Raw genomic sequence first — 24,585 nt, 5'->3', positions numbered from 1 at the left:
AAGGGGAAGTAGTAAGTGATCTGACACTGCCACACAGGATTTTTTCTAGTTTTTAGTCATAATTAAGTTTTATATATATTTATTCATATATTTATTAATAATTAAGTTTATATATATATATATATATATATATATATATAAATATATATATTTGAATCAAATTTTTTAAACATTTGAAATCATGATTAAGCTTCAAAGCATGTAGCACTGGATGAGAATACAATTTAATTACTAATTTACAAGAAAAGCTCGCTACCACCTCCACTCGGTGCTTGTACAGCTCATTTCCCAGCAGATAGAATATACAGGGCCAGACTCACTAAGGTCAGGAAGAATAAATGCTCCCGGAGCTATTGTGATGGAAAGGTTACGAGAACATTCGTTCTTTTGGGTTTCCACCAAGGCCACCCACCCTCAGCCTGATTCTCAACCACAGTTTAATGAGGGTGCTGGCTAAGACCGCTGGGAGGGTTAGCGTCAGCAAAGCTAGCATCAGTAGGTGAGCACTGGAACTCAGCCCAGGCCTACTGGCATTCCCGCCTTACATGACCGACTGACACCAACCTGACCCAAATACAAACAGACCCACCACACTGTAATGTTTAGCTGTGTAGGAAAATCTTTATCACTGCTCAGTAGGCTACATTTCTTGCTTGCGTCTTACATATTCTGTTGCAGCCGACAGAAAAAGAACCAAACAATTCCAAGCATAAATGATGATTTTTATTCATGTGTTTGAAGAGCAGAATACAAAAGAAAAGCACTGAAGCTATAATTTACATGACAGTACGGACAGAGATTAGCTGCTCCATAGGATGCTGTTGTTCTTGTACATTTCACGTCTGGAAATTTTAAATTCGTTTCTGATATCAGTCCTCCAGTATGGCACACGGGACGTTGATTTTTTTTTAGTCTTACATACTACAGCCTATGTAATCATTCTAGCAGTTCTGGAAGAAAAAAAAAAAAACACACACACTTCTTCCTTCACACTTCAGTTTTCTGCATCTTTGGTAGCTCAAGGCTGCCTCATGGTGTACACACTGTTAGCATTGTACCAGTCACAGACCTTGCATTGGTACAAATCTATTTGAATGAACGCAGATCCTAGTTAAGCACACACAGCTAAGCACGTCACAGCCTCGTTTGACATTTAGATCGATAAAAATGAATCCTACAATAAAATAATTCTACACTTTGTGTTCTGTATTAGCGTGAGGTCGATTACACGGGTATAAGTTCGTGAATGTGGGCAACAATATCGTGAAGGCTTAAATATAAAACACTTGTGAGCAAGTGGGATAGACAGAGGATTTATAGCTCTACAATTCCTCCTCCATGTACTGAACAAGACATGAAGCTTTAAGACAACACACTGAAAGAAGCAAAGAATTTGGACACAGAAAAAGTGGATGCAGGATGGGGAATAAAAGGCAAAATAAACATTAGACTAACAGGTGTACATTAGACAGAATGCAGACACTTGTGAGTGAGCTGAATAAGACAATGAGCTAAGATCGGTAGAGGAGAATCTTCTCCGCACACGTCTGGCCCACCAGGCTTGCATACTGCTCCACCTCTTTCTCATCGCTGAAGCCTTTCTTTTTCCGCGAGTAGGCGGCGTAAGGCATGACCGTCCTCTTGTGCAGCACCAGAACCCGGCCCAAGTCTTTAAGTGCACTAGCATCACCTACACACACACACACACACACACAGGCAAAAAAAAGATAAAAATGCAATAAGGCAGAATAATACCATGTGTACTGATGTGACACGCTGAAGGGTTATCTTGTAAAAGTGATTATGTACTGCTCTCTGAAATTATGAACTTCATCTCTGTGGGATTTTCTAAGCAAACCCTGGAGATACTTTTAACATTTTCATGCCATTTCTTACATCTGATAACAGGCTAATATTGCATATCAAGACACAAGGATGGAGAAACTCTTAGATATTACATAGGTATGTAGATATATCACACACTGTTCTAACGATTTTTTTATTTTTTATTTTTTTTTTTTACACGTGGGATGATGAATGTCACATAATGACACATTTTCCCCCCATACACATACACGACATGGCCAAAGGTTTGTGGACCCCTGACCATCACACCCATATGTGCTTGTTGAATATCCCATTCCAGATTTAGTTCCTTTTTGCTGTTATAATAAGCTCCACTCTTCTGGGAAGGCTTTCCATTAGATTTTGGAGCATGGCTGTGGGGATTTGTGCTCATTCAACCCCTGATGTTGGGTGAGGATGCCTGGGGGTCACTCAGGGTTGCAGTTCATCCCAAAGGTGTTCAGTGGGGTTGAGGTCAGGGCTCTGTGCAGGACACTCGAGTTCTTCCACTCCAACCTTGGCAAACCATGTCTACATGGAACTTGCTTTGTGCACAAGGGCACTGTCATGCCGGAATAGGTTTGTGTCCTTCAGTGCCAGTGAAGGGAAATCTTACCGCTACAGCATACAAAAACATTCTGTACAATTGTGTGCTTCCGACTGTTTTGCAGTGGTTTGTGGAAGGGCATTTATTCACAGTTCCCTCTGAAAGTATTGGAACAGCAAGGCCAATTCTTTTGATATTGCTATACACTGACGACATTTGGATTCGTGATCAAAAGATGAATGAGACGACAGATCAGAATTTCAGCTTTCATTTCCTGATATTTACATCGAGATTTGACAATGTAAAATATTGCACCTTTTGCTTGAACCAACCCATTTTTTCAAGTGATCAAAAATATTGGAAAATGTGACTGAGAGGTGTTTCTTGCTGCCCAGGTTTGACCTGTTAGACTGATTGTTTAAACAATGAATAGCTCAGAATGTCTACTGTTGGTTTGAGCCCTGGGTTTCACCTGCATTTGTTGTTAAAAAGGATAAACCAACATGAAGACCAGAGAGCTGTCTATGGGAGAAAAGCAAGCCATTTTGATGCTGAGAAAAGAGGGAAAAATCGATCAGAGCCATTGTACAAGCACTGGGTATAGCCAATACTACAATTTGGAATGTCCTGAAAAAGAAACAAACCACTGGTGCACCAACAACCAGACATATGACCTCTCATTAAATGTGTATAGAGATGTTACAAAGACAAAGCTTGGAAGGAAGTATCAGAGATCATCATTGTCTCTGGAGAGTGTTTGTAGCTAGTACAGTTAGCTTGCGCTACTAATCTACAAATAAGCGATACAAAGGCTGGCATGTAACATAACGTATATAAAAACAACTCATTTTCACACTGATCAGTACATTATTTAATGTGTTTAACTAGGTAAAAGAAGATATATAGATATATAGGTATACAGCATACGCTCCACACCCACAAGGGACAAACAACTAGCGAAACAAGCAAAGAACACAGCATCAGAACTCAAAAATAAAAGTCAAGTAAGCTAATACAACTCAAGCACTTCCTTCAGCCTTCCTAAAATGTAGCAGCACTAATGCGAGTGAACTGAAAGACTAGATGATGTGTATTAATATTTCCCTCCATTAACAGCAAGCAGTCGACTGACAAGTGACACCATTTTAGCCTGGAATTAACTCAACTGTGGCAAAAACACAAATCACAGTCAACCTTTCAAGCCAACAGATTTCCGTGCTAGTCTCAAGCACAGCACTGAGCCAAAAAAAAGAAAAGAAAAAAAAGAAAACAAACACAGAAACTAGCTGAAGCCGGCGGTGGCACCAGCGACAGATGAGCCAAGTGGAGCGTTATGATTATTATTAATAGATAAACTGAATCACCACCACCACCACCACCTCCCATGATTCCTCTCTGGGTCTGTGCTGCAGTCATCTGGAGGCCAGCTGAAAAAGACCAGGGGGTGTATTTGGGGTGGGGGGTGTGGGTGCAAATTAGACTCCATCATTTTGCACATATGGAGAGTACAGTTCAATTTGCAGCACATTCCTCAAATATTCCCATCAAAGCCCTGTCAAAAGCCCATAACCACTCACGGGAATTACCGGCTCAGGAAGAAAGAACGAGCGAGAGGGAAAAGAAAAACGTAGGGAGAGGGTGAGAGGGGAGGGGAAATAATATTTTGTGGTTGCCTGTATGGATCAAAATATCTATATCAATCTATATCCTAATGAGTGAGGCACGAAGGGAATACAGAGTATATATTAAACAAGATAGAGTACAAAGTGAAGTAGAAAGAAAGAAAGAAAGAAAAGAGTGAGAAAACAAGACACAAAGACAGACTGAAGGAAGGAGAGAAAGAGAGAAAGAAAAAGAATGAAATGGAGAAAGAGTATGTCAGAAACAAAGAAAAAAGAGAAACTGACAGACAACAGTGAGAAAGAAAGAAAGAAACAAAGAAAGAAAGAGTGAGACAATGAAAGAATGAAAATGAGAGACAGAGAGAGGGAAAAAGAGAGAGAATGAGAGAGAATGAGAGAAAGAATAAGAGAGTGAAAGAAAGAAAGAAAGAAAGAAAGAAAGAAATAATGTGAGTGAGTGAGACAATGAGGGAATGAGAGAAAGAATAAGAGTGATAGAAAGAAAGAATAAGAGAGTGAAAGAAAGAAAGAAAATTGGAAAGAAAATAAGAGGGGAAAAAAAGAATGAGAGAAAGAGAGTGAGAACCTAAGAAGGAGAGAAGGAATGAGAGAGACAAAGGGAGAAAATGACAAAGATAGAGAAAGATGAAGAAATGAGAGCGAGAAAGAAGGAAAGAGAGAAAAATAAGAGAAAACGAGAGAATATGAGAGAGAAAAAAGAACGTGAGAAAACTTTTAAAATGACAATTATTGTACCAATAAAGTAAAAGAAAAGAGATAGAGAAAGAAAGAACACAAGGAAGGAAGGAAAGAAAGGAGAGAGAGAGAGAGAGAGAGAGAGAGAGAGAGAGAGAGACTACTTTCCGGAGACAGACAGTCAGTAAGAGTTGGCAGTGTGTGTCAGTGTTTGAACAGAATTATGATAAATGAGTACCAGGCGAAACTGTGAGACAGAAAAAAAGAGTAAGTGAAGATTTACATGCAGTAACTGAAACACTGACTGGTGGATATTCTTGGATATTCTCTCTCTGCTTATACCCCAAAACTCTCCCCACCAAACCTAAACACTGTGCGGTTTCTTATTCTCATGCAAAAAGTTAAACAAAAAAAAAAAAAAAAGGAAGAAATAGAAAGGTCCTGGAAAACCCCTGAGGCCCTCTCTCTTCTTTTTCAACGCGTTTGGCAGAAATAAGCGTTTATCCCTCTGGAAAGAATTTCTTTTGGTTTTCATGTTTCGTTTAAAGAATCTTCATAAGGCACTCTGGCGACGTTCAAACTTTTCCACGTACACACTGGATGATTATGTATATTAAATTAGTCTCAAATTTTTTAGAGAAAAAAAAAGAGGGGGGAAATGTGATCAGACATCCTTTGGGAATAAACAAGTTGCATAAGATCCATCAAAGGATCATCTCTGGCTCAGACGTGAAACACTGCGCTTTAGAGTATTTCTCATGGAGTACATGACACTCATAAAAAGAAGAAAAGAAAAAGAAGGAGCAGTGAACCAGTGAAACATGGCTATGGCTATAAGCCTCGAATAGCGCAAGTCATTGATGGAAAAAAAAAAAAAAATCGCTTGAAAATGACGAGATGTCAAACTGTGAGAGTAAACAGGGCAGAGAGACGGCTTTTAGCTCCACAATTAAGCATGCCAATAACACTGAGCAGAGCTGTCAAGGGTGTCAGGGGCTCTCTCTTTTGAACAATCCAAACATCCGCTGCGCATATAAACACCCCTCTCCCCTGCTCCATCCATCCTTTTACTCGTTTACAGCTCCTACTGAGGGGCACCAGGCTTTCTCAGTCAGCGGCACCGGAGGTTCACTGCACGACTCGAGGTCACGGGTCAAAGGGAATGATAAGGAAGACTTTCTCTGGAAAAAGAAAAAAAAAAGGACGATGGGGTCTGACCACAAGGTTTCAGAAACTCCATCACGAGGTTTACATCAGCGGTAAACTGGAGACAGAAGACCAAGGACACGGTGCTGGCTGTGTCTCAATTAAACCTGTCATTCAGAAATGAGTAGAAATCTTATCTTTTTATACTTATTTTCTATCGAAAAATCATTTTTATTAAAAACGTCTGTCGTCACCATGCTAAGTGAAATGACAGCAGAGCAGTATTGATTAAAAATAACACATATTGGAGCTCATGTATGAATCTTTTAATAAAGTTGTGTATAAATATTTGCATAAGCCAAACCAAGCAAAAAAATCAGCTGGATTTAAAAGTTTCAGAAACGCTGATTTTCTGCGGATATGTGCGTATGTTGATCACTCATAACGTGCCAAGTGCGTTCCTGACACAGCTCATTTGCATGTAGTGACGCCCACAAAACTCCATAAAAGGTCAAGTGCACAGACAGCCGAAAACGAAATGAACAATGAGAGTAAAGGCAGAAAGACAGAAGTTATTTTGACTCACTTCTATGCCAGTAAAAATATTTAATAATATATAATACTAAATTATAACTATTTAATATATAATATTAAATCTTAATATTAAATCTTCCATCATGCCAGGCTTACAGATTTGCGCAGATAGACCAGTCCATCCTCTGTTTATATGGTGCCATTTTTTAAGGTCATAAGTGAATGATTATTTTTATTGGCTTATTAATTACAATTTTATTGTGTTGGCTTGCTTTCTTTATTTTTATGGATATTTTTTAATTACTGCCACTAATATAAAATGCCTGGTTTTCACAAAATGTTCTCGATGGTATTCTTAGTCCCTGACCTAGTGAACTAGCATGAGGATGTGTTTATGATAGCACTTCTGTAAGTCGCTCTGGATAAGGGCGTCTGCTAAATGCTTTAAACGTAATAAAAATAAGCAATTTAACCCCGCCAGTCTATTCTGTATATAAACTGCAGTAATCCATGCAAAATGTATGAGTTGAAGTCGATCAAGTGGAGGTTTACATTACTTCAAATGTGTAAATTTGCACACACTCAAGCACGAGTAGGATACGAACGTTTTTCCGAAATGACAGGATTTTCCTGTGTAAACGCTCCTGCGAATGATTTATGAATAAACCCGTCCGTATACAGCTTGATACCAGGCTTGTCGTGTTTCTAAGCATGTTCGTCATCATTCATTAACATTTCTCTGTCATTACATAACTAATAATTAACGTAAAGAATTTTCTCTTTACGAAATCTCGTTCTTCTTCAAATAAAATTCAAATACAGCACCCTTTTTTCTCAACCAAGCGATGGATGGAGAAGGGAGCAGTGTGCACAGAGCCACACAGCCAAAAACACACAAACAAATCATGTTTGCTGCTACAGAGCAAGACACGCCTCCAGGGGCGGGACATACATTTCAATGGAGCGTATAATTGGACGATAATGACGACGTGCGCAAATTTGATGTGAATAACTATAAAATCAAAACAAGAATATCTCCAAAAGATTTTTTTTGTAGTTTCTTCCCAGATATAGCATATTATCAGTGTCCATAACACTAACAGATATGAAAAGCTCAACAGCAATATTGATTTCAGTTCTATATTCAATATTGTTCATTGTTCTATTCTTAAAGCTGCTGGCAGTAAGACATGCGAGTTACTCTTCTCTTATATCTTGCTTTGTATCATAAGCGTTCACTAGCATGGACACCAGGCATGAAAGAGTTAACGCAGGGGGAAAAAAAAAAATGGTCAGGAGTTTATTGAAACCACTGAGCTCTGTTGGTCAGGCTTTTTTTTCACGACGCCTCCTCTGTTGCTCAATAGGACAAGGTTGCCTGACTTGACGATCTCCACATACGCTTTCAATAAACACAGCCAGACATACACAGACACAGACACAGACACACACACAGACACACACACAGGCAAAAACCAACCTTGCTCTGACCACAGACATACAGCAGTGACTGCTATTCCTGACACTGTATGATGTACTGGCCTCCCTCTTAAACTTCATGCAGATTAGGAGAGGGGAAAAAAAAAAAAAAAAAAAACAGTGGTATGAGGGTGCATGTGGTCATGAGTATATACGGTAATACATTTGGGAGTATGTCACTACATGCAGTTTGCTAACTACAAAAAGATGATAGTGCAGGCTGGGGAAAACACTGATGTTATGTGCTAGGCCTGTATGACTCAACCGCCAGCATTCAGACATATCAGTGTTAACATGAACACTGGCGCTCCACAATGCTGGCACCAACTGCCACGCTGAGACAAATGGCACTCGGACACTTCGCCGCATTTATTTATTTATTTATTTATTTATACGGGTATGGAGTTTCAATTAAATCATAAACGGGCAATGCCTCTGGCTTGGGCTTTGACAGCAGAAAGGTGGTTAAAACAATTTCAATGCCTCCAATAATTACGCTCACTTGTCTCCATCTGCCAACTCACTGGTCTCCTCTAACAACTCCAAGAAACTGGAAGGCAGGGAAATACATTAGTCTATACAAGCGAGACCAGTTCTGCATCAAAAGTAAAAGTCTGAAATAGTTGGTGTCCTCCAGCCAAGAACAACAGGCCGAGCAGGACTGGAGGTAACGCAAGAAAGATTCACAAACACCGCAAGCAATGACAGACTTTGTCTGAGTGTTACGCACTGCTGAGTTGGGACCCGTGCACTACAATAACACACTGATGTCTAGAAAGATCGTTCTCAATGGTAAGGATTGTTCTGTCAGGATTGAAGTGATATCATAACGTACACCCACACACCCACACACATTATTAAATATGTATTGACCTAGGCAATAGTTAACACAGTGCATTCACTGGCATAAAGCAGAAAGGAATGACATGCCATTATTCTTCCATAACTAACCGAATTAATCTGACCACTTAATCAAGTGTTGCATGACGCTTGCGCAAAAGAGTCCGGGAAACAAAACTCAAGCACTGTACAGTGAGTTTAATCTGTACTTAACCCCAGTGTTTTTCTCCCCAGTCTTTCCTGTGGGAGCAAAAATCACTGATCTATAAGGATATCAACCAATCTAAGAAAGACAGCCTCAGAAATTTAGTGCCAATCAAGGACAACCATGAAGACACAAACACACACACACACAAAAAAAAACCCACACACGCCGAGATAAGTACAGGGATGATTCGTCAGGATCTGTTTTTTTTTTTTTTTTTTTCCCCGTTCCTGCTGGTGTCTCAGAATTCCCAGTGGCAGATCTGCTTCTGTCCTGACATGACCTGCCAGGAGGGCAATGTCTCCAACTATGACCTCACTGTGTTTGCTGAACACTAGTCGCTCGCCATGTTTCTTGTAACCACTCTTAAGAAAGGGAAAACAAAGAGCTTTGTGTTGAGACTGCTACTTAATGTCTTACACAACCCTATAATGTTGGCTGGAGCCACTGATTTAAATGGAAATATAAAAGTACAACCTGTGGATGGATGTCTCTGGTTGTGTTACTGTCTTACTGACGATGCAGTGCAGTCAATGCTAATAGCACATAATAGTCATCAAAGCACCTAATTATCAGGATTTACAAGTAGTAAGTGTATAAAGTGTTCTTAAAGTAAAGTTGCATTAGGTAAGATTTGTGGAAAATAAGTCTCTAACGATTTAATGGGTGGAGTTGAATAAGATCTGATTGATTTTTTTTTTTAACTCATTAAGCCTGCCCCATTTTCTCCCATGTACACAAAGCTCCGCCCTCTAAACTTTCGACGGTTCAACTAGAGTTAGCATGCTAACTAGACTGTCATGACATCACTTTCAAGCGGATTCGGACATTCAGCTGCTTGAAAGCCAAGTTACAACTCTGTAAACACGCACCGTATCCTCATAATGATTTATAAGAATGTGAAGGGGCGGGTCTATAAAATGACTGACAAGAGGCCAATCCAAATACCAATCTTTCATTCCGGACCAGATTTCCAAAGTGTTTTTTTTTTTTCTTTTTTCTTTTTTTCAGCTACGTAATACAATTTTCCTGAGTCAATGCCTTAACTATTATTATTTATCAACTATTATTTTTTTAATCATCTCTACATAATTTTCCACATTATTTGTACTAGTAAGAAATATTGATCACTGCATCTTTAAATATGTCCACCACCGAGCTAAGCATTGTGTGCAAACAGTTATGCCTGTGAGCTTTCCAGACCAACTATTCTCAAAAGTTTCCAAGTATTTTATGTATTTTTCCAAGCAGTGAACACAAAGGATTAGAACTGTGAGAATGAGAATGCAAGACAAGGCTTCGACTAAAGCAAACGGCAAAGAAGAAAATGAATCAGCGTAGAAAAACACTCAACAAAAAGAAAGAGTAATTGCTCCACAGGCTGTCAGGCTCTCCCTTTTGCTCTGGCGTCTGCTTGTCGGCAATGATATTATTTCTATTCTTATTACCATCATCATCATGGCCATTATCTGCTGTGTCCAGGAATGACCACATCCATGACCCGGCTGAACCGCTTTGCACTGGGTCCTGGGCCCCGTCAGAGACTGGCTCCAATCCATACTGTTTCAACATAAACAAATCCTATTAACATTTTACTCTGCTAGCAGAGCATCAATCTGTCAATACAGATGAAGGCTTACAAACCGAGATCCAGAGCAAAGATGTGAGAAATTATGTGTCAAAATGGGAAATGGGCTAAATTTAGTGGTACTTCATATAGACTATGCTCACATTACAAGCTTCAATACATGTTTTTCTTCTTCAGATCAGATCAGATCTGTCTATCTATCTTGACGGTTCACAATCGCGGCCCATACCTGTCCCCCAAAATGCGTCCCAAACAACAAATAAGGACTTATTTGTGAGCCAATCTGTCATAGTAGAAGCAACGAATGAATACCTGGCCCAAGCCTGTGTTGCGATTTGCTCTGATGGTCAACAAACAGCTTGTCAGATGGCTAGCTTTTGTTGTTTTTGTAGCTATTGTTGGCACGGTTGTGCCGAGTGATGTGTGGGTACAGGAGAGGAGCCAGCAATGGTAGGACAGCAGTGTGGAAGGATTCATAGGGGCATTTATATGGGAGAGCATTTCTTTGGCATTGTTGCTGTATTCGTTTTTGGCCGTGCTTTGCAATTTCTTGGGCGGTTGCTTCGACACTAATCAGTTTGTCTAGCAAAATTCTCTATCACATAAATCACCAATTTCCTCATCCTTCTTCTGAATACAATCACTGTTCAGCTTTCTTCCATTTTTGTTTTGCCGCACTGTCGACGTGGGACGATGATGATGATGATGATGACGATGACAGTGATATGCGCATGGGAAAAAAACAAACACGTGAAGTCCAATCTGACCATCCTCATTCATGTCACATGGCCAGATATGAGATATGCATCCTATCTAGGACCGCATACAAAAGTAGCTCGGTAGCTCAGCTGTTTTGTAAAGATATATCAGGAAGTGCTGATCTCCTGGGATTTTCACACACAACAGTCTCTAGAGTTTACACAGAATGGTGTGAAAAACAAACCAAAAAAAAAAATTCAGTGAGCAGCAGTTCTTTGGGTGGAAATTCTCTGCTGATAAGAGAGGTCAGAAGAAAATGGTCAGACTGGTTCGAGCTTCCAGGAAGGCTTTGGTCACTCAAATAAGCACTCTTTTTCACAAATGCAAAACACACGAAACTTTGAGGGAGATTAGCCTCAACAGCAGAAGACCACGTCAGGTTCCTCTCCTGTCAGCCAAGAACAAGAATCTGGCGCTAGAGTAGACAGTGACTGTAGTGCTTCTTTTCTCTTTCAAGGACTGATATAGCTTAAAAAAAGGACAACTTATGGCTAATACAAATAGCATGGTAAACTCTTACAATGTGAGGTCTTGGAGGAGAAGGGAGGGGGGGACTTATGTGCTAACAAGCTCTGGCAAAAAGCTGCCCTGCCACCCCATAATTCATAGTTTTCAGCAGAGATCACAAAACAAAAGCAATCTTAAGATCCTTTTGAATGGGTACGTGCATGTAGATACCTGCATTTGTGTTGACACAGTGCTTGTGCTTATAACGCACACTAAAACTAACGCATGTGCTGGTAAATAGAGCCGTTATTTTCAGAGCATTACCTGCTCGGGTGTCTTCGTTGAGGCGGGCGTAGGCTGAGGCATCAAGGCGGGGGACGCATTTCTCTATGGCCACCCACGTGTACGTCTCTGGGCACAGAAGGTCTGACGGCTGGTACTGACCCTGAGAAAAACAAGAAGGAACTAGTTACATGATAAAGAATTCCAGTAGTGCGAGAAAAAAAATTCAGCACTCATTCTTTAGTACCTGGTGGGGCAGAACCACTTCAAGGTTCACTGAGGATTAAAAATACGTAATGTGTGTTTGTAAGTGGAGTTAAAAGAAAAAAAAAAAAGCTATTCCTTCCAGCACTTGTTGCCTACATGTTTGATTCTGCCATGAATCGCAGAATTAAATCTCAGAACAGCCATAAATTCTTAAACTTCAACATGTGATATATTAGCTGCGCCTTCACATTTTGTTTTGTGTGGAGTAGAAAGTGCAAATGGATTCCTGGCCTGGAGAGCCCTTATTATCAGAGGCCTGAATGCAATGACCGAAAGTCAAATTAACTCTCCTACAATGTAAACAAGCAAACGCCTTCAAGACGTCTGCCTTTCTTCAAGCACACACACACACACACACACACACACACACACCAACCCCCTGCACGCATGGACATGCACCCACTCATGACAGCTCGTAGGTCTTGGTGTGTTTAGCAGAGCATCTGGTTGAACTGATAATGAAATGGCTTGAGACTCGTTCGATTTTGAAACAAGAAGTCAGGATGGAGAGCCAACAACATTGAAGATACACCAAATCTAAAGAAACAGTGGTTTAGCAAATAATGATAAATAATGCAGCTGAGAGTTTAAAGACAGACTGTTTTTCCTAATTTCACATTCCAGTTTCCACATTTCTGATTATAGTGTTCTGAGGTTTCCGACCAGCACTCCTCTGACCAGCACTCCTCTGAGATATATATATATATATATATATATATACACACACACACATATACTGACTTTGATTTGTGATTACTGAACCAAGAGACTCAAACAAAAAGTTCTGAAACACTCATTTTGATTTCACGGCTCTTTAACGCTCCCGGAGGTTCCACAAACAGGATTTGTCTGTCATTATCCCACAGCAGAAACTATGTGCCATATTTCCACAAGCAGGAGGTTTTGAGAATCGAGTGCCTGGGCCCCTTATTCTAAACACTAAGTGGTGAAGATGAGGTATTCACACCCCATCTTTCTCACAGTCACTCTGTCAGCAGTGCGACACTAGATAGGATCTATGGAGTGAACAGACTTATTCACAAGACCATCACATCAACAGCTAAGGGTTACTGGTTTCAGCTCAGGACAAACAATAAGAAAATGACTGGGTTTATATCTTATATCTATAACACCCACCATAAATCAGTAATATAGGAATCTACAGTCAACAGTGGTATATACAGTACAGTAGTGAAGCACTGGGAACAAGCTGTAACTCAAGATCATTTGGTATATGGATTCAGTATGTTAAGATTTAAATAGAACTATTAATGTCAGTGCATGAATTTTCCTCAGAGAGAAAACAGCGATTTAATTCATGACTCATTAAAAAAACAAATCAGAAGCATTTTTTGTGGCTAAACAATGACTTAATTCAATACACTAAACAGCAAATCAATTAATTTCATCAATTAAATTCAAGCTTCTTTAAGGAATATTACATTATTTAATGTCTAAAGATATTCAGTTTTCTTTTTTATATTTAAATAATAAAACAAATAAATATTATTTTACACTGAAAAGGAGAAAGATTCTGTACTAAATAAATAAATAAAAATTAATCACATCAGCTGCTTCCAGTCAGTTTGTAATTAACAAAAAAGAATAATATTGAATATATTAATATATTTAATAAAAATATATCAGCGATTTTTCAGAAAAATGTTATTTTTTCATAATATTTTTCACAATATCAAGAATATATCATATCGCCCAGTTCTGATATGTACTAGCCAATGGAAAAGCTATCTGTTTTTGTTTTTTTCTTTTTAAGATCAGAGTTGCTTCAGAGCTAACATCAATAGACCAATAACATAAATGATTTTACCCAATAAGACAGGCTGGTATGTCAAATTTTCTTTCAAATGTCTCTATAGGAAGATGAGTGAAGCCTGCTTTATTCTTCTGCATTAAAGGGACATGATGTATTGAAGGTGGCAGAACAGCGTGTCATACGAATATATGGTGCCGTGCATCAAGCAGCATTCAGGAAAAGTACGATTAGCTGAGACGGGAGGATGTTGTGATCTTTCTTCCACAATATTATGTATGTAATACTACGGATATTATGTTCTGATCTTAGTGCAAGCACGAAGGCAGACACTTATGCAACCGCCTGGTCACGATACACTCACGTGGTCACAAATACACGGGTGCAGGAGTATAAACCCAAAAGCTTGGAGAGGAAGGGCTAGTGCATGTAGCTAGACTGCAGACACACTCCCCGCCATCAGAGCGATGATGTGAGAGGAGTGACTGCCTGTTCTAACAGGTCTGGTGATGGAGGTGAAGGGAAACAAATCTCCCCCCACACACAACCATGACAGCAAAACTCACTTTTTTTTTTTCATAAACGCAGAATCCAAAGTCAGATTCAATGCTATCTTTTAAGAAAAGGCACAGCTGCTTGAGATGAAAGACAAGGCGATACTGAGCTAAAGAAAAGCTTGGATACTAAATAGAGACGCAACAGTAAAGGCACCCAGGAAGCATTAACGCTCGTGCAGAAGATTAAACCGAGAGACAGAATGCTGGAATCTGGCTTGCTCATTATCTCCATGTCTGTTCCACTTCCTCCTATGTGGCTCTACTGGCCATACGTCTTGACGCTGAGCTCAATCACAACCGCAGGCATCTCTCTGCTCATATTCGTCTTCTTCTACTCGTTCTCAAACATGGTGGCCTTCTCTTTGAGGTTTCACACTGAACGATCACTCCTTTAGAATGATTTCTGGGGGTTTTCACCCAGCAGACCAAAAAATATTTTTGGTTCTGCAACTCTTTTCTTATTATGCTCTGGTCCAATTATTGAGCTGGCAGCTGCTTCTCATGATATAAAGTGAGATGGGAGACAAAACAGGCAAAAAAAAAAAAAAGAAGAAGAAAAAAAAAGACAACTTCTGCCATCCATAAATCAACACGCTCGACTAGGTTGTGTTAGATAAGGGAGGATGTGATAATACAGGCACAAAGCCAACAAGATCTTTTTATAAAAAATGACGCAAAGGCAAACACCCTGGTGACGATCTTATCTCCGACAAATATTCAGTTTTGTCGTTTGCTGAAGCAGAGCTCATTGCTCTTGCACACATACTGTAATGCAAGAAAACGAACAGTGCAACAGTTGAGTCCAATCAATGAACACGCCGGAGAAATGATGTAAACTTTCCTATCACCATTTCCCATGTGTTTCTTAAATAATATAGTACGACCCATGGAGCATCATCCGTCTCTCCGACCCTCGTTCCATCCCTCAATGACACAGCAATGAAGGTAATGATGATAGACGCACAACCCTCTTCATGGCTCATTAACCTCGCCACAGCAAAGCATGAGAAAAAGACTAGGAAAAGCCCAAATTTCATTTTGTTTGTATAGTACTTGTCACATAGCGCTTGGTTTGCTTCACGAGGTACAACAAAGCCGAAGATGGAAAAAAAAATGCCAGTCTGATGAAATGTGAATAAGGTTGGTGGTAGCACAAACACACAATGAGAAGAAATGGATAGATAGCTGAAAAGAAAAGAGGTGGGATAGATCAGGCAGAGATAAACACGGTGAAGGAATTCAGTGTGGATGGAGCCGGAGGGAAGTGGTGCATGTATGAACCCTTTATCAGGTGGAATCAGTGATGCTACCACTATGTTTTTTAGGGAACAACTATTTAAAAATCTGATAGGGGTCACGGTCCATGTGAATGTTTGTTTGATTTATTGGAAAGATATGTTGTAGAGATCACATTTTACAACTCAGCTGAAAAGGTACTCTTAGGAAAGAAACAAAATGCACCATATACAACGTACGTATAAAATAATAAATAAAAGACTAACTAAAATGCTGCGCCCGTCTTTCAAACGAGAAGACACGAAAAAACACACTTAAACACTAAAGTGTCACTTAATTTCTCTCACTTGCTCTGACAGCGCCCTCCCCCTCCAGTTCAAAATCCCATACCTGAGATTTATGTGAAAGGCAATTAATCAGCAACATAAATCCTGAAGCTCACTGCTGGCCAGGAATTCTTGTGAAAGACAAAACCTCTCACCTCTCCAACTTAAAGCCTCAGAGCTGTGTGCACATGGGAGCCCTGAAGAAGCTCAGAAGAACTTATCTGTAATCAGAAATCCCTGACACCAACTATGAAAAATATTAGAGAGATTGCAAAACTAATCTGAAGGACGGCTCCTATTGCACATTTAATAAGGAGAATTCACTAAATTGTTGAAATGTACGGCACTCCCTTTAATAATCCAGTGCAGTCAACTAAAATTTGTAAAGATACAGTTACATAAAATTCCTTGCTTACAAAGATAAGCGACAAACATGACTGAACGGCAACTACGGTTACTCTTTCTGCTTAACCAATGGCGATTCATTTATTGCTAAAAATTCGAAGTGGTTAGATTTTGATTCGTAGTTGTGCTTCAGGTTACCATCCACCCCCCTCCATTTTCTCCCCAATTTGGTCACTTGCCAATTCCCACCCACCAGCCAGTTCTCCCCACGTCACAGGGCAGCGTAACACATTCGGAAGGAAAGCTCTATCTGCCCTCTTCCGCATACATTACGAAGACAATCTTTGAAAGTCTGTGCAAACTCTCCCCTTTATGATGTTACTGTACATCTCTAGCCCCGTAGCTAGTGTCTGGACTGATGAGCTGAATTTAGCTAAATAATTTACATAAAAACTTGTGATTGGCCACAACAAGCCACAACAGAGGATCTGCTACAGAAGCCACAATGTTTTGAAAACTAGAATCACTCAACGACATCCATTTTTTCCCCCCATATATTTATCATCACTGCTACAGTATTTTCCATGTACTTTTTTCAGTCCACTAAAATGCTTTGTTGGGTCTGCATCCAAATCATGATCTGCCAGTTTACAATCCCTGACCTAGTGCGTGTGCAGTGGAAGCTTTGATCAATGCACAATTGACCAGCAAATCTCAAAAGTTTGGAGTGTTTGCACACTAAAATAAGCCTTGAGACTAATAAGGTTTGTTTTTGGCTTATAATATAAATGCAAAGGAATGTAATTAACCGGTGTGGACACAAGCGATTCATTTCAAGTTGACTTCTCAGTAGATTATAACACTTGGCTATAATTGTCATTTTGCCACTCAGTGATTTAAACAGAAATCTAAGGGCCACCACAGACCAAAGTTAGGTGAACCTAACCTTTAACGCCTATTAGCCCTGCCCCTCTGTTAGTTGGGTGGGTTGGTGTTCGAATCTCATGAGTGGAGGGTGCTGGCTTTTCACTGTTCCCTACAAATTCATGCACATCTGGGCTCTATTTCCTCCACTATCCCTATTTTACCTTGCAATCATATCCATACCTAGCAGAAAGACAAAGCTCATGAGTGAGTGTGAAGAGAGCAGAATTCACTTACAGATGGAAGGGAAGGATACAAGGTGTGTTTATGACAAGACAGATCCCTCCTACCTGACCAGCCGTCAATCAACATGCTAAAACAAAAAAAGGTCAATACTACCACACTTAATAACTACTCACATAGATGTCATTTAGTAAAGCTTGTGCACACTGAGGTCATAGCGTAGAATAGCAACCCGTCAAAACATTTACCAAGTTGTCCCCTCCTCTATACAGTCCAGAACAATAGATAGGCCTATCCCTCCCATAAAGAAGGCAAACACTTTCAGAGCAACATATAAGAACAGTAAAAAAAAAAAAAAAAAAATACCACTGCACAAAAGCAGACACACGTGCTCACTTGCCCGTGAGTGCTCTCACCCCAGCTTTAACACACTGACAAAGGCACAAACACTGTTGCTAACATAGCAACAGTGTTTGTTCCTTTTGTCTGTGGGGTTAAAGTCATTTGTTAGGACTGGAGTAAATACCGCAGTCTGGCATGTGTGTGGATAGGAAGAGGCTGAGTGAGGATCGGGTTTAACTACTACACAGCAGTGTGTGAATCAGATTTGGGCTGGATCATGGCTAGACACTGACCAGCTTTGAAAAATCTCCACTTTCACTAGCACTGCAATGCACTCACACACACATACCCTCAGACCTCCCTGCAAGGCTAACATTCGGGTGTGTGTATGAGCGCGTGTGCTGCTGAGTGACACACATAAGCACACATGCACAGCAATTGGACAGGCTGTTGTAAATGGAGAGAGGAGAGTCGGTCTGTGAAAGACAAGTGTAAACACTTTGCATTGCTGCCCAGTTTGTAAAAATACACCCTCTTTCCTTCTCCCCTGACACACAATGTCCGGGCTGTGTCTTCAGTCGTGTCGAGACATTGAGACATTTGCACTTACTGCCACTTTTCAAACACATGGGACCAGCCAAGATTTTCACACCAGTCAACATATTACAGAGGGACAACCTTCAAATAAACACAGCATCTTGGCAGCCCTGGGCTCCTCTGCTCCACACACACACTCACACGGGCCCAGCTACGTGTCAGGGGCTCTACGGATGACAACTTAATGATGGGAAAATATTTTTACAGGATTGTGTTTCGGCAGAGCAGCGTTTTACAGGCACAGGATCCCCAGGCCTGTTTTTATCTCTCTATCACTCCGGCCATTTATTGGTGGGCAGCTTGAGCTCAGAAAGAGCGTCTTTACTGCCAGGGTCTTACGTCTGACTCTGCTTACAGTGGCTCGCCCTGCTCCAGACTGTTACTCTATTCTGGTTTTCGCCCGAGATATGTCTGATGCTTGTCCAAAAATGGTGCTATTACAGAAAATAATCTCGCTCTGTGCATCGAGTTGAAACACAGTTTAAAATGAGACCTACCGTGAAGTCCTCGGTGTGGGAATGCAAAAGAAAATAGAGGGCCAACATAGGAACCAACTTTTCTAAACACACACAATGATTTTGAAAAATGATGGCCTGAGAGTCCTGGAATTTGTTTGGTCACGCTCAGTCAGTCATTCTTTGTTACTGCATATGGTGCCATTTCAGAGGAGTGACGCTTTCAGTCTCCCCCAAACAGCCTAAATGCAAGGCTCTAAAAATAAACGTAGAGCCTTAATGGCAACCCAGACATGCTAGATTTTCTGCTGGACCTCTCTGGCTTCATTCATCCTGACATTGGATCTAAACTCTCGCCTTCCAACCTTGTGACCTTCACACCTCCCACACCACACCACCAACGCGCTTCTCTCATTCAAAAGGTACACTCAATTGTACGGTTTGACCTCTGAACTTTGCCCCTTTGGGTCCTTGGCCCTGTCAGCGCTCCTCAAGGGAGAGCTGGAGCAAATGCTTGGCGATTGGGCCCCAAACTAAACACATAAACCATTACCATGTCACACTGTGACAGCCTTTAAAAGAACATGCTTCGTAAAATGGGAGATTATTAGAGAGCTATGTGAATGGGTCATTGATGCTAGTGGAAAATATGAATAATCTCAACCTAGGGAAAATGATTATACTAACTGATTTGCCACTTTATTAGGTAGTCCTGCCTAGCAGCGCACTGCACTGCTTTTAGCCTTCAGAAGAACATCATGAATTCACCTCGGCCTGGATTCTGCAAGATCCTGGTGCACTGTGCATGGATGGCGGTGTTGTGAAGTTGCTGTAATTTGTACGTCTTGTTGCAACACACACATTCCAGTTTATCGCAAAGATATTCAGTGAAGCTGAGATGCAGCAACAGCACAGGCTGCTAAAGGAATTAAAGCCTGTCATGTTCTGGGAACTACACAGTGATGACAAATGCCTTGTGATATGGTGCAGTGTCAGGCTGAAAGCGTGCATGAAGTCATGATGGGACGAACAATGGTAGTAACGCTGAGTGCTAATGTGAGCTATGAAAACACGCCAACATACCATCCTCATACAATCATAAAGTCCAATAAAGTGGTGCAATGAAAATTTATTTCGCAACTCGTCACACTTTGAATCGAAATGGCTCCATGAATTCATATTGCTTAACAAATTCCGATTCTTCCATCAGCAGGATGCCAAAGGATACAAACAGACAGCTTTCTTCCACTCCACACCTAAAATGAGTTAACACCCCTGTAATAAACTGTCAACTCATAGTATAAGGCATAAAAAACAAAATATACTGAGCTTCCAGTTTAGTGAGTGTGACTTTTACATGAATTTAATATAGTTATATAGTTTCAGCTGAATTAAATTACATTTGTATAGTGCTTTTAGTTATATATCGCTGATGAGTCTGCCACAGGAACGGTGTGAAAAAGAAAAAAAAACTCCCCGAGAAGACTTGGTATATCCTTCAGAAGAACTAGAGTGAAACAGCACCCATTCTCTATTAAAATAAAACCATGCCAGCAAAACAGTTTCCAAAGATAACCAAGCCACTGTTCTTTTTCTTTAATTTGGTCATCTCATTATGCATTACATCATTATAGAGGTCCACAAAGTAAGCTCAAAAATTTCCAGATATCCAATGAGTCCCAAATAGCAAAGATAAGGAAAAAAGGAAGAAAAACCAATGGAAGAGATCACCAATGGGTGATCCTTTTCAAAACATAGAGAACTCATTTTTGTAAGGTTGGAGGCCATTGGTAAAAGAGACTAGTGAAAATAAGAGGAAAGGAAGGGCAAAATTGTAAATTTTACAGACGGAGCATAAAAAGTGGGTGGGGTGGATGGGGCATCATAGAGTACTGTTGGCTTTCCTGACATACAAGAAGTTAGTGTTTAGCCAAAGTCTGCATTGTAGACTGCATTGAAAACTTGAAAAACAACCAATCTTTATAGAAGTGTCAAACACACTATTTAATCTAGGTAACAACACATCAAAATACTAAAAATATTAGTGTAGAAGAATTGTCTTACTTCAAAAAAGGGTCCTATGCTAAAGGAAACTAAAAAAACCCTCAAACTGGCACATATGGAAGAGTACAGTCAGGAGAGTGAACTGACGAATTGTCCTATACGACATAGCTAGCTCTCTGCCCTAACATGCACAGCCATCACGGATCTGATCTACCATAACACACCCTGAAGTGTGAACTCCACTGAAGCAGGTAACAGCCATCCAGTGAGTACTGTGAAGCATTAATGAAAGAAGCACAAATGGAACAGATTACATGGTGAAAATGACTCCACTTCAAAGCTATGGCGGCATGAGGAAAAAAGAAAACGAGGCAAGTGCCTGCCAAACAAAACGTGTGGTAATTGTTTATCTTTTCTCTCCGAGCCGCTCTCTTTCATTCCGCTCAATCGCTGCCTCTCGCTCGCTTCCTATCGCTTTCATCTAGTGTGCTCTGCTGGTGACATGCGGTTTATAGGACGGCTGTGGAGGAGGAGAAGAATGGAGAGAGCGGCTAGCGAGAGTGCTTGGCTCGGTACGGAGCTCTTCACACATCAGACTGAGGAGTTTAAAGGTCTTTGCAGCCTGACATTAGATCTCTTAGATCTACACGTTCCATATGGTTTTAACGGTTCAGGTCCTTTAGGAAGTTCATCCAAAAGTACTAAGGCAGCTAATACTGAAAGTTGGCAGGCAGCACTCATCAGCCTTCTTCATGGAACACTACCTGGTTCACCATCACATGTCTTTTATTAGAAATGTTTGACTCACAGAAGAGAGATAGTGGCTACCAGTGCAGCTAAATTATGGAATAGTAAAAGCTCCTACCCCAAGGCTTCAGATATTATTCGTTCATTCATTTGCAGTGACTGCACTGACCTGGTCAAGGTTGTGATGGATCTGAAGACAATTTCAAGAACGCACATGAATTTAGAATAGCCAATCCACCTACGTAGATGTTTCTGAGAGGAAACACACAGTCATGGAGAGAACATTCAATTCAATTCAATTTTATTTGTATAGCGCTTTTAACAATGCAGAAAATCTTTACAGAAATATAAAGCCCGGATATACATTTTTAATTTATTAATTTATCCCTAATGACCAAGCCAGGTGACGGTGGCAAGGAAAAACTCCCTGAGAAGCCATCAGGAAGAAACCTTGAGAGGAACCAGACTCAAAAGAGAATCCATCCTCATCTGGGTGACACCAGATAGTGAGATTGTAAATAATTTCACTTCTATAAGTATACTATATAGTAAAAAAGTGCTAATTGTGTTAACAGGAACTTATGAGAAACTTATCAGCACAAGCATCAGAGTCATATGAAAAACATGAAACTCGACACAAACAGTAGGGCGCCATCATCCAGTGTATACCAATACGGGTGACAAATTAAAGGAAAATCCAACCTAAAGTATCGTAGTGTGACCCTCACTAATCAGGAGAGAAATGTTTCTTCATTTCATCAAATGCATCAAAGGTGATCAGTCCAAAGAACTCTGCGCTGATTTGCAGTGCCTTTTTTTCCTTTAATCTGTCACACATCTGTTCATAGAAATAAAGGTTTTTTCACAAGACAGAGATAGAGAGAGAGAGAGAGAGAGAGAGAGACAGACAGCGAGAAAGACATGTGTCTTTTCAGATGCACTTGTTCCCACCTGCCTTGACTTCCCTCAAGATTTACACAAGTGTACAGAGAGAGGGAGACAAACAGACAGAGCAGTGAGATAAAACAGGACAGGAACTTTGCTACGTTTGGTAGACATTATGGAGGGAAAACAGGGTTCCACATGTACGTCTGGACAAAGGTTCTCTCTCACAAGTGTGTTTTAGAGGAAAAAAAAAAAGAAATCCAAATAATAGACTATATTAAGAACACATTACCTTTTAACCAGTGCTATAATTCTGTGAGAAATATTACAAACCGTATTAAAATAAGCATGAAACCAAGTGATCTTATGCTTTCTTTTGTTTCAGCACTCTAAAATACTGCTCTTTCTATGAGAAGGCTGAGGGGCTGAGGACTGGCCCAAAAACCTGCTTAGTGACAAGACTACAAATATTTCTCTTTTTCTCCTCGTTTGGCCCCAAAACCACGGTGTGTCTCTTAATGCTTTCTGTCGGGCTCTTCCTCTCTCTGCCTTTCTCCCCTGCTCCTTTCTCCTTCTCAATGGAAACTTTAATGGCTTCCTGCTTTAAATACAAGGCATTCTCTCACAGAAACAAGAACAACAAGAATACGAAGTGCTTTATTTACACCCATAGGACAGACTTGTGCATGTGCATTGGGGGAGACTTGGAGTTTAAAGAAGAGAGTGCAGAAGTCATAGCTTAAGTAACTTGTTTATGTGGTACTGGGTAATTATTCGACAGTATACTTTATTTAATAGTAATTTGCGATATGTTTTGTAGGTATTAGGGATGAATACGGACACATTATTTGCATTGAAAAGATAATGCGCTCTAAACAGATACAAAGACAGATATGAACAGGAAGTGCACTTATTTATTTATTTATTTATTTATTTAATTTATTTATTTATTGTTGAGATTAAAGGTGTGTATAGGCACTGGGATCCCCCAGACCAAAAAAAAAAAAAAAAAAAAAAAAAAAAAAAAAAAAAACTAAAAAAAATCTGGATGAGTGGGAGGATTTTACTTTCGAGTCATCAAATAAAGACCACGTTCATATTCACACCACTTGTTACTTTATATTTTGGGAAACAGAAGCATCTAAAAGCAACTCGTGGGCACATCTGTAGTTAAGACCAATTATGAACTTGAGTGATGCACCGAGGAAAATTAAGTTAGGTGAATTCACAGATGTTGACAGCGCTGGAATTTCTATTTCTGGTTTTTTTTTTTTTTTCCCCTCCAGTGTTTCTGTAGGAATAGTGTTCGGTTTAAAAATACAACAAACAGGAAAAAAAAATCCCTTCAGGTTTAGGCCACGCCCACTTTGGGCTTAATTCTGAATACAAATTGGGACATTTAAAGCACTAAACAGATGCAGATACAGATACAGATAGTGTCACTGTGTTCCACCCATAGTAGGTATGTAAACCATGAACAATTCTTCTGTTATTGCTTGAGAAAAGCCTGCACTCTAATCTAAACAAAAACTTCAGTGAGATATCGGGCTTAATTGTCAAAAATGTTTTGGTTAACCACAAACTTGATGTTTATAAGTGCATGATTATAAGACATAGCGTAGACCCTTTAACACGCACTTACGCAAAATAATTTTTTTTTAAAAAGCCAGATAAGCACACATTCTGGAATAAGAATGATCTTTTAAAAAAAAAAAAAAACAGCAATAAACGGATTGAAATGTGAGAATATGGTTAAAAGCTGAGGGGCCCAGTGCAAGGCTACAAAGAGAAAGGGAGAGAAAAGCCTGACAAAGATAATAAATTTGGAGTACTCTGTTCCTACGATTACAGCTAAATAGATCCACAGAGAAATAGAAACAGTTTATAACTGACTGTCAGACTCTGAAAAACTTAGAACGCATAGTAATGACAAAACCATCTTAATATAATTAGCTA

At 40.0% G+C, this 24,585-nt stretch overlaps 1 protein-coding gene across 7 annotated transcripts in view; it reads right to left on the bottom strand.

Moving 5' to 3' along the window:
- Positions 1-701: 701 nt before the first annotated feature.
- The window catches only part of LOC113542099 (arginyl-tRNA--protein transferase 1), a 90,478-nt gene continuing 66,594 nt past the window's right edge, over positions 702-24,585 (bottom strand). For all 7 annotated transcript variants that reach the window (XM_026939410.3, XM_026939409.3, XM_026939408.3 and 4 more), the window contains 2 exons: positions 12,033-12,153; positions 702-1,690 (listed from right to left, as the gene is read on the bottom strand). In XM_026939410.3, coding sequence (XP_026795211.2) covers positions 1,512-1,690; positions 12,033-12,153 — 300 coding nt within the window. In that variant the 3' untranslated portion in view covers positions 702-1,511. The remainder of the gene's footprint in view (positions 1,691-12,032; positions 12,154-24,585) is intronic.

This window comes from Pangasianodon hypophthalmus, chromosome 3, assembly GCF_027358585.1.
Source record: "Pangasianodon hypophthalmus isolate fPanHyp1 chromosome 3, fPanHyp1.pri, whole genome shotgun sequence".
NCBI lineage: Eukaryota > Metazoa > Chordata > Actinopteri > Siluriformes > Pangasiidae > Pangasianodon > Pangasianodon hypophthalmus.
The sequence above is the reverse complement of the archived record's forward strand: the minus strand, read 5'-3'. Positions and strand labels throughout refer to the sequence as shown.